Source organism: Primulina eburnea, chromosome 7 (assembly GCF_022965805.1).
Source record: "Primulina eburnea isolate SZY01 chromosome 7, ASM2296580v1, whole genome shotgun sequence".
Taxonomy (NCBI): domain Eukaryota; kingdom Viridiplantae; phylum Streptophyta; class Magnoliopsida; order Lamiales; family Gesneriaceae; genus Primulina; species Primulina eburnea.
Window position 1 is genome coordinate 2,172,901 of NC_133107.1, and position 10,471 is coordinate 2,183,371.

General features: G+C 36.1%; 2 protein-coding genes across 6 annotated transcripts; both read left to right on the top strand.

Moving 5' to 3' along the window:
* Positions 1–1,684: 1,684 nt before the first annotated feature.
* LOC140836513 (protein FAR-RED IMPAIRED RESPONSE 1-like) lies at positions 1,685–6,084 on the top strand. 5 transcript variants are annotated; one of them, XM_073202082.1, is made up of 8 exons: positions 1,685–1,799; positions 2,686–4,868; positions 4,959–5,012; positions 5,155–5,223; positions 5,368–5,430; positions 5,547–5,615; positions 5,694–5,738; positions 5,832–6,084. In XM_073202082.1, the coding sequence occupies exons 2-8, from the start codon at positions 2,757–2,759 to the stop codon at positions 5,898–5,900; spliced, it is 2,481 nt and encodes an 826-aa protein (XP_073058183.1). In that variant the 5' UTR covers positions 1,685–1,799; positions 2,686–2,756; the 3' UTR covers positions 5,901–6,084. The 5 variants fall into 5 exon arrangements, with proteins under 5 accessions (XP_073058183.1, XP_073058187.1, XP_073058188.1 ...); XM_073202086.1 differs by having other exon boundaries at positions 5,553–5,615; XM_073202084.1 differs by having other exon boundaries at positions 1,701–2,040.
* An 18-nt stretch (positions 6,085–6,102) lies between these two features.
* On the top strand, positions 6,103–9,585 carry LOC140836514 (glucan endo-1,3-beta-glucosidase 3-like). The gene is made up of 5 exons (XM_073202088.1): positions 6,103–6,324; positions 6,397–6,509; positions 7,270–7,400; positions 7,696–8,997; positions 9,207–9,585. Exons 3-5 carry the CDS (start codon positions 7,334–7,336, stop codon positions 9,239–9,241), a joined length of 1,404 nt encoding a protein of 467 aa, XP_073058189.1. The 5' UTR covers positions 6,103–6,324; positions 6,397–6,509; positions 7,270–7,333; the 3' UTR covers positions 9,242–9,585.
* The last annotated feature ends 886 nt before the right edge of the window (positions 9,586–10,471 follow it).

Consider the following 10,471-nt stretch of genomic DNA (forward strand, 5'->3'; position numbering starts at 1 on the left):
ATCACAAGTGTATGAGTCATGTTATAATATATTGTACAAGTTATAATATATTGTACAAAATAAGAGTATCGATCTCACATAAATTTCAAGTCAATTTTTTTAGTTATTTAAAACAATAGTTTAATTAATTAATAAATTTAATTAATAATGAAATAAAAGGATGAAACAAACCTAACATAAATAATTAGACTGGAAATAAGAAATAAATAATTATTATAATATCGGCTCATCTACTTCTAAATCTTCTCTAATGATTGAATTTCAATTCATGAGCCATGTTTTACCGGATTCTCTAATTTATAAATACATTATGTCGAGTTATATTAATTCAATTAACAAAATGTAATAATCAAGTGTGTTCGTGTTATTTAACAATTGCAATCGCATTAACAAACTGTTTTCGATTTTCGGTCTATGACTATCGACATGCTTTCGACTCCATATATCTATGCAAGTTATAAATCCATGAATTATATTATCATATGATATTAAATCCACTCTTGTTGTCAATTATAATATATAAAATCAATTCAAAGATGACTATGCTTTAAAGATGCAATAAAAAAAATAACATAATCAATCATGTTTAAAAACCAAAATTCAATTTTAAAAATAATTCACAATATAAATGTTTGAGGGTACGATCTTTAAATCCTAACTAAAAAGAGAGAAAATAACAAAAACATTGTGTTGAGTTCTATTTCTTGGCTTGAATTCTTCTTTGAGCGGCCTTCTCTCTTATGCGGCTACATCTACGTGTTTGATTTAATCTTGATGAATAGTGAATAATTTTAATGGATTATGGCATATCCCTGGTATATATGTCTCCAAGACTCCACAAAAGTAACAAATCATGTAGATTGCATTTCTTTATCGAGTTGCGCTAGGGCGAACAAATTCTACCCCTTAGCACAACATGCTCGCTTTAATTTTCAGTCAGACGTGTTGGGGCAAACAAAAACATCCGCTCTAACACGAGTTCCTCACAAATCTGGCATTTTTCTCTCTTTTGCACAATGGGACGAGCAAAATACCCGCCCTAGGGTGCCCTGCTTGTACTTTAGCCAATAATTCTTTTTTTTTTTTTTTTTTTTTATTATCAAATCTACCTAGAAATCAATCGAAATACGTAATAGACGAATAATATACATAAATTATGAATAAACAGATAAAATACAGACTCGATATCTTAAACTTATACACTAATAAATTAAAAATGACATAATAAAATATGAAAAAACGATCCTTTGATATCCTGAATAAATGTTGAAAAATATTTTTGTTTTTTATTTTGTAAAAGCACAAATTGAAAAACAAGTAATTCTATATTATTAAAAGTTGCTAATGTTTTCTTAGATAACTTTCATAATCAAACAATATTCGCATCAAACGGGCTCAAAGCTTATAAAATTTTTAAGATGAATTATACAAAATTTAAAAATTTATTGGATTAATATTTGTAAAGGAAACAAAGTAAGATAATACTAGTTAACTTTTTAAGCAAGTTATATTCAGAATAATTGAAATAATCTCAAAATTTATATTTCTATATTAAATTATTTTCAAATACATCTATACTCAAATAAATTTGAAATCAATTGAAATGATTTTTTTTGCTAATTAATTAAATTAAATTAATTTTTTTAGTTTAATAAATTAGGTAATTTGAAATTGTTTGTGAAAATTAAACTTAAACGTAGTTGCGCCTAGGACGATGGATTTGGGGGTCTCTCTAGTTTTTCATTCGACTGGCTCTGGTTCTGCATCATCGTTTTTCCATTTGAAGGCATAATCTGAAGGTGCGGCTAAGCTTCTGTTTCAATCCTCATCTTAAACTGCGGCGAATCCTCGTGGGGATGGGTAGAGGTTCCGAGTGAATATAATGAAGGGTTGACGGTTAGCTTGGGTTTATCATTCCAGAAAAAATTAAGTAGTTCTCTTGGCCTTCAATTGTTGCGGTTTCAGGTTTTTTATTCGGTGAAATTCTGGTGTTATGTGATAATGTGAATCGGGTTTGGTGTCATTTTTCATCTTAAATAAGTAAGTTGTGGATCAGGGCTTTGAAAAGTTTTTGGCTGTGCAAGGTTGTTTTGGGTGTTGGTAATTTGAATTTTAGCTTTGTATCAAATAATTGAATCAGAGATGTTGGAAGGGAAGTGAAAATTTGTTACAATAATTCTAAAATTCAATCCTGAAAAAATTTGAATGTTGTGGATAGTTTGGTGTATGTCTCCATTGGCTTGGTTGTGGTTTATATTGTTTGTCGGGCCCACTTTTTAGATCTCCATTTGTTGCCATGGCTGCTGATATGCATGTCCTGTAAAGCTTTATTCCGTACATATTCTTTAGCTGATTCCCATGTATGGCGTATCAGGAATGAGAAACAACATAGTATACTGCCTTGGTGTAGAACTGAGAAAAGGAAATATTTTTTGAGTTTATTGATTCCATCAACATGCAATCACGTGGCATTTTTGTTGGTTCTTTTGAAGCAAGTCGAAAAGTAGAAAGAATAATAGTTGCTGGTGGTATTTTGTATTTTTTAATTTTATTGTCATTTATATTTTGTGTTATATGATCCTGAGTCGATACAGAAAAGCCCGAATTTCAGCTCTATTCAAGTTCATTTTGTCATATTTTAGATTTTATTCACAATTTCATGTTCTTCTTTTTGCCCGTCGACAGGATTGATTAATTTATAGTAGAACCATGAGTCGTGCAGTAATTTAATAACCTTGGAAATATACATTTCGAAGATGGTGGATTTTGTGGACACCGTGGAAGCTGTTGGTGGTGTGACCGGTTTATGTATAGTTGATGTTTCAGATAGTGCTCAAAATAAGGATGAACAGTTGATTGGCTGTCGTAGAAGTGATACTGTAGGGATTGAAGATGAAAACTTGGAACAACATGATGGGATAGAATTTGAATCCCATGAGGCGGCTTATATATTTTATCAGGAATATGGAAAATCTATGGGATTCACCACGTCGATTAAAAATAGTCGACGTTCTAAGAAAACCAAAGAGTTTATTGACGCCAAATTTGCATGCTCAAGATATGGGGTCACACCAGAATCGGAGGGTGGCAGTAGTCGAAGGCCAAGTGTCAAAAAGACAGGTTGTAAGGCTAGTATGCATGTAAAGAGAAAGCGAGATGGAAAATGGTATATTCATGAATTTATGAAAGAACACAATCACGAGCTTTTGCCTGCCTTAGCATATCATTTTCGTATTCATAGGAATGTGAAGTTAGCTGACAAGAATAATATAGACATTTTGCATGCAGTTAGTGAGAGGACAAGGAAGATGTATGTTGAGATGTCTAGACAATATGGTGGGGGCCATAATTATTGCCTTGACAAGAATGAGTTTGATCACCAGTTCGACAGAGGTCGGTACTTGGCACTAGAAGAGGGGGATGCTCAGGTCATTCTTGAGTATTTTGTGAGAATTCAGAAAGAAAACCCTTCTTTCTTCTATGCTATTGACTTGAATGAAGATCAGCGTCTGAGGAACTTGTTTTGGGTTGATGGGAAAAGCAGGAAAGATTATATTTACTTCAATGATGTTGTTTGCTTTGATACCACTTACATGAAAATCAATGAGAAAATGCCTATTGTTCTGTTCATTGGGGTGAACCATCATTTTCAACCAATGTTGCTTGGTAGTGCACTGTTAGCTGATGAAACTAAACCAACATTTGTCTGGTTAATGAAATCATGGGTTAAAGCAATGGGGGGGCAACCTCCTAAAGTGGTAATCACCGATCAAGATAACCACTTGAGATCTGCTATTGAAGAAGTTTTCCCATATACGCGCCACTGCTTTGCACTTTGGAATATATTAGAAAGGATGGCTGAAACTCTTGCTCATGCACTCAAATATCATGATAATTTGATGAAAAAATTCAACAAGTGTATATTCAAGTCGTTGACAGATGAAGAATTTGACATGAGGTGGTGGAAGATGATCGGCAGGTTTGAACTACATAACAATGAATGGATTCTTTCACTGTATGCAGACCGTAAGATGTGGGTTCCTACTTTTCTGAAGGAATGTTTTTTGGCAGGGTTATCTACATCTCAACGATCAGAAAGTGTAAACTCCTACTTTGATAGATACATTCACAAAAAGATAAATCTGAAAGAGTTTGTGAGACAATACGGAGTAATTCTTCAAAGTAGGCATGGAGAGGAAGACATGGCTGACTTTGACTCATGGCACAAACAACCCGCACTCAAATCACCTTCTCCTTGGGAAAAACAGATGTCAACAATTTATACACATGCAATATTTAGAAAATTCCAGGTTGAAGTTTTAGGCGTGGTAGGCTGCCATCCTAAGAAGGAAAAAGAAAATGGAGGAATTAGTACTTTTAGAGTCGATGATTGCGAAAAAGTTGAGCATTTTATGGTGACATGGAATGAAGTGAATTCAGAGGTTTCTTGTTCATGTGTGATGTTTGAAAATAAAGGCTTTCTTTGTAGGCATTCAATGATCGTCCTTCAGATATGCGGTATTTCTAGTATCCCATCCAGATACATCCTGAAAAGGTGGACAAAAGATGCAAAAACCAGGCAAGTAGCGATAGAGGGAACAGAGGGAATCCAAAATAGGGTGCAGAGATACAATGATCTTTGTAGACGTGCAATTGAATTAGGTGAAGAAGGTTCTTTGTCTGAGAATAATTACAATATTGCTTGCCGTACTTTAATTGAAGCCTTGAAGGACTGTGTAAATATTAATAACCGAAATACCATGGAACTTAGTGGTAGTTCTGTTGCTCTTTGTCGTGCTGATGAAGAGAGTCAATACGTCCACTCTACTAAAACAAATAAGAAGAAGGCAGCAAACAAGAGAAGAAAAGTTAGTAGCCTTTTATTTGCTGTCAATATCTATGTTCGTTTGGTAATCATTTGTTACAAGAAATATATTCAATGCATGTCTATATCTCAGTTACAAACAGACAAGACAGTTGTTGTTGAAGCCCAAGACCATTTGCAACAAGTGGTGAGCCATAGTGTAGTTTAGTAATAGTTTTTCCATGGCTTGCTTATAACTTGCACGATGTCTATTAAAATGTTGAACTCATTTGTAATCTCTTATATGCGTGAAAGACTACGCTCTCCTGATATGATTTTCCCCTCTCCAGGAGAATTTATATTCAGATGGAATGACCCTAAATGGGTTCTACGGATCCCAACATAATGTGCACGGACTGGTAAGCCTTTGTGAGTTTCCTGACCGCATTATTGTAGGAACATTTTAGTGGTCAAAGATGCTAGCTTCTGAATGTAATGGTTTTTAGAATGATAATATAAAAAAACAGCATGATGCATTATATATGACCTTTTCTATTGATTAGTTAAATCTGATGGAGCCACCACAAGATGCGTACTATGTTGGCCAACAGACAATGCAGGGGCTGGTATTTTTCGTTTACTTAGTCATAAAATATTGATGCCTTCAAGTCTACAGAACCTCGGTTCTATTTACATGTGATGTAATTTGATGGGGTGTGTATCTTCTTGGGTTGTATCGTAGGGACAGTTAAACCCCATTGCGTCCAGTCATGATGGCTTTTATGGAGTTCAACAAAATATGCCTGGACTGGTATTCTAGTGGATTACGCATCAATCTTGCAATGTTTATCTTTTATGATGGGTTACCTTTTTCACTCTATTGTTGTAGGGGCATCTGGATTTTAGACAACAAAGTTTCAGTTATGGCATGCAGGTCACTTGTAGCAACAATGTGTCTCAAATCTCAATAATTCACTACTTAATAGACTTTACTCCTCAATGACTTCCATTTTTGAATTTTTATCAGGACGAACATAATGTGAGATCGTTGCAGTTGCAAGGCAATGCTAGACATGCTTCAGAGCTGCCACAATAGCCACATCCTCTGCCATCAGTCGAGATTTTACATTTTTCTGGGATATTGTGGCTGTAGTAGATGTTTCAAAAGCTTGGTCGTATTAGGATTCCGCACCTCTAATTACTGTAGAAGACAGATACCTCAAAATGATGTTATAAACTGTTAATAAGTCAGTGAAAGCGTTTTTATATCTCGTCTTCTACTTTTCTGCCATATTATTGATTGATGAATCTTGCTTTACCCTGGTCAACAGCTCAACAATGTATAAAGAAATGTGTGACACGAGTCAGGGGTGGCGGCGGATTTCTGAATTCACGGAATTTAGGATCCGGACATGATCGCCTTACAGTTTGTATATCCCTAACTAATTGATTTGCTGAAATTTTTCATGCTCTTAGGAGGTTCCACTTTGGCTGAAGGAACGTGAAGAACCTAGCGACAGGTAGATTTCAATACAAAGTATCTTGTCAGTTATAGCTCCATTTTTCCTTCATATTCCAATGGCACACTGCAGGTTTGCAGGTCAAGATAATCTGGATACCATACCATCAACTCTCTTCTCTCACGAATGTTGTTAATGGAGAGTGTCAATTATGAAAGACTCTATTAAATATCGAGAATGTGAAGGTCTTTGACCAACTTAAGAATTTAATAATTGTGACAACAGTCTTAATTCTATCTCGGGAAGCGTTACTGCCTTTATTAAATAGTAAAAAACAAAAGTACTCTACTTTATAGCAATTGCCCCGAAACCAAATTGACAAATTATTGTGTCATAATTCCACACTACCACTGCATGTTCATATTTATTATTGTTAAAATAAGATAAAAATGATGATACACCACGACTGTTTTTTTGTTGACCCTTCCAAATTTACGAAGATTCTTGCCGGAAACGGTCAAGTGACATGGGTCCCAATTAAAGGGCGGTCCCGATTTTACATTGGTGCAACCAAAAGCGATCGTCAAAATTCTTACAAAACCAAAGAATTTGCATCTGTTGAGGAAAAGTTGAATCTTTTTTGGTTTAGGTAGAATTTTAAAGGATAACCACTAAAGGGTCACAGTTTTTTATTCTGATTTGTCAAACAAAATTTTCGTTTTGAAACATATTGACTTGATGTTTTATTTGTTTCCAAAATTTTTTGAGTTGTGAATTTTTGTTAGCAATTCCATATTCATGTTTCAAATTTTGCTATGGAAGTATTTTCAGCGACAAAATTTCGTTGTTGATTTTTATTATTATTATGACGTAGTTATTTAATAGCTTCAAGAATATAATAATAATAATAATAACAACAACAATAATAATAATATATAGTTAAAGATAGTTAAAGACGAAACTGTTTCTATGCTCATTCACACTCACTCTATTTCCCCCAACCAGAAAGGAAGCTTTAAGAAGAACAAAATCAGAAGTGGCCACTAATTTGAGCTTTCACTTTTTCGAGATGCAGTTCATGGAAGCTCTCCCCATTTCTCTCCTCTTGCTAATCTTCTCTCTTCTTTCAATTGCAGGTATCTGTATTTTTTTCCCCCTTTTTTCCATACAGTAGTAATATTTCTGTGAATTGGGCAGCAATGCATATCAACTTTTAAGATTTTTTGAGTTCTGCGGATGTACATGGCTCAAAAATAGACTTCAATTTGGCTGCGTTTCTCTCTTTTGTTCTTCTTATTCTTCTTCCGACACGGATATTCAGTGAACAAATTAAGTTCAATCAGTTGGGATGCCGCCGCAATTACATGTCTTTTTCTGGGCTTTACCCCTCTCATTTCTTGGGCGCTAATGGTACATTGTTGGGTTTTGCAGAAGGTGGAGGTTCCATTGGTGTGAACTATGGCCGGATAGCAAACAACCTCCCATCGGCGACAAAGGTGGTGCAGCTCCTGAAATCGCAGGGTTTGGATAGGGTCAAGGCGTACGACACCGACCCGGCAGTTCTCAAGGCATTGTCCGGGTCGGGTATCAGAGTCACTGTCAATCTCCCCAACGAGCTCCTCTACTCCGCCGCCCGCCGCCAGTCCTTCGCCTATTCGTGGGTTCTCCGCAATGTCGTGGCCTACCACCCATCCACCGCCATCGAAGCCATCGCCGTCGGGAATGAGGTCTTCGTCGACGCTCACAACACCACTCGCTACTTGATACCGGCGCTGTATAACATTCAAGAAGCACTGGTCAAGTACAAACTCCATGAAGACATCAAGCTGTCGTCTCCCATTGCACTCAGCGCGCTGCAGAACTCGTACCCCTCCTCGGACGGTACGTTTCGGCCGGACTTGATCGAACCGGTATTCAAGCCCATGCTGGAGTTTCTGAGGAAAACCAGGTCCAAACTCATGGTGAATGTGTATCCCTTCTTCGCATACGAATCCAATGCGGACGTCATACCGTTGGACTATGCCCTCTCCCGGGAGAATCCCGGAGTCGTGGACGCTGGCAACGGCCTGCACTATTTCTCCCTCTTCGACGCTCAGATCGACGCCGTATTCGCGGCCATGTCGGCGTTGAAATATGAAGACGTCGGAATCATTGTCAGCGAAACCGGGTGGCCGTCCAAAGGCGACTCAAACGAGCACGGCGCAAGTTTAGAAAACGCAGCCTCGTACACCGGAAACATAGTCCGCCGAGTCCTCACCGGCGGCGGGACCCCATTGCGACCCAACGAAAACCTGACCGTGTTCCTGTTCGCCCTCTTCAACGAGAACAAGAAGGTGGGACCCACGTCGGAGAGGAACTTCGGGCTGTTCTACCCCAACGAGAAGAAGGTTTACGAGGTTCCGTTCACATTGGAAGGTCTGAAGAGCTACAGAGAAATCCAACCTCCGGGCACAAGCGGCAAGCAGAGAGTATCGACATCGACGGGGAGTGGGGAGACGTGGTGCGTGGCGAAGATGGATGCCGGTAAGGATAAGCTGCAGGAGGGTCTAGATTACGCTTGTGGTGAAGGTGGCGCGGATTGCCATCCGATCCAGCCAGGGTCCACGTGTTTCGATCCTAACACACTCGAGGCTCACGCATCGTACGCGTTCAACAGTTATTATCAGAAGAAGGGACGTGGCATCGGGACTTGCTTCTTTGGTGGGGCCTCTTATATTGCTACTCAACACCCCAGTAAGATTTCTTCCATTTTATTATTTTTATTAACTGGTCACACGATTAATTTCTTTATTTTTATTTTTAAATTCTTACAAAAGAGTTAGTTTTTTGATTTATCGTATTTCGTCTGTATCATTATATTTTTTTTCATCAAAACATAAACCAAAAAATAAATGAATCAGGCACTCTGTTATTCGTAATTAATTTTAGTTATGTGGTTGTAGAGTATGGCAAATGTGAGTTCCCGACTGGATACTGAAGAAGAAGAAGACGATGGGACCCCCCGTTCAAAGTCTCTTTTGTATGAAGTGGTTCATGTAACGTCATCCCATCCCATCCCATCCTTGTTATGGGTAGAGTAGATGCTATCTGTGGAGGGCAGTGCCCTCACAGGATCTAAGCCATTGATTTTACGGTCTTTGATCACTTCATGGGGTGTATGTGTGTTTAAATCTGGGCCTTTGATCACTTCATGGGGACAAATAAACCCTTGTTATGACATATTCTAATTCTGTTATATACATATTTTAATTTAATTACAGGTTATTAGTGTGTTAATGTTATGCGTCGTTTGGTGTTAATTAATAAGATATTAATTGATTATTTCACATACATATGGAATTCATTTGCATCTGTGTTCAGTACTGTAATTAAAGGGTAAATTATTTATTTCTATATTACCTAATATTATATAGAATTAGTAATAAAAAAATCTTTCCAGATACTTATTGTTATATGTCCATACACTATTTTTCAATTCTAAAAAATAATAATAATAAAACTACGTTCTAGAACTTCATTGTTCGACGCAGACCAATCACAAACTTACCAAGTATTCTTCGCTTTGACCAGTAAAAACGTTGAATTCAAAACCCGTTCAAAGTTTCTTATTATTTATGGTGTTTGGAACTCGTACGACATGTCCATATAAATTACATTCTATTAAAAAAAAACATGTTTATGAAAATAATTATATAATCGAGGTAATTTTTTCGATCAAACTTTATTAGAAATTTTATTGGCTGTATTTTGTTATCTCGAAAAATATAACATATCATGAGAAATGAGTATTTTACAAAAGAAAATCTGCTGATATTCTTGTACTACAAGAATCTCTCGTTCAATAATAATTAGCGTCCCTTGTATGTAATGCGTGTATGTATGATGTTTTTTGTAAAATATTTATATATTAATTTGAAATTTAAAAATATTTTTTAAATGATTTAAAAATATCTTTATTGTTAAAAGAAAATATCATTGAGATATGTTGTAGATAAACTTTAAATTTACTAAACTCTATTTTTATCATAATTTTCAATTAAATAAAGGTTAAATATTTTTTAATCTTATACAGAAATTTTGGTATTTAAAAAACTATACAATGACCTCAAATAAGTAATCATACGCATCTCATATCTTATAATGTAGCATAGATATTATAGAATTATAAATAGTATACACACAAAAAAAAAATAATATGAGATGATCG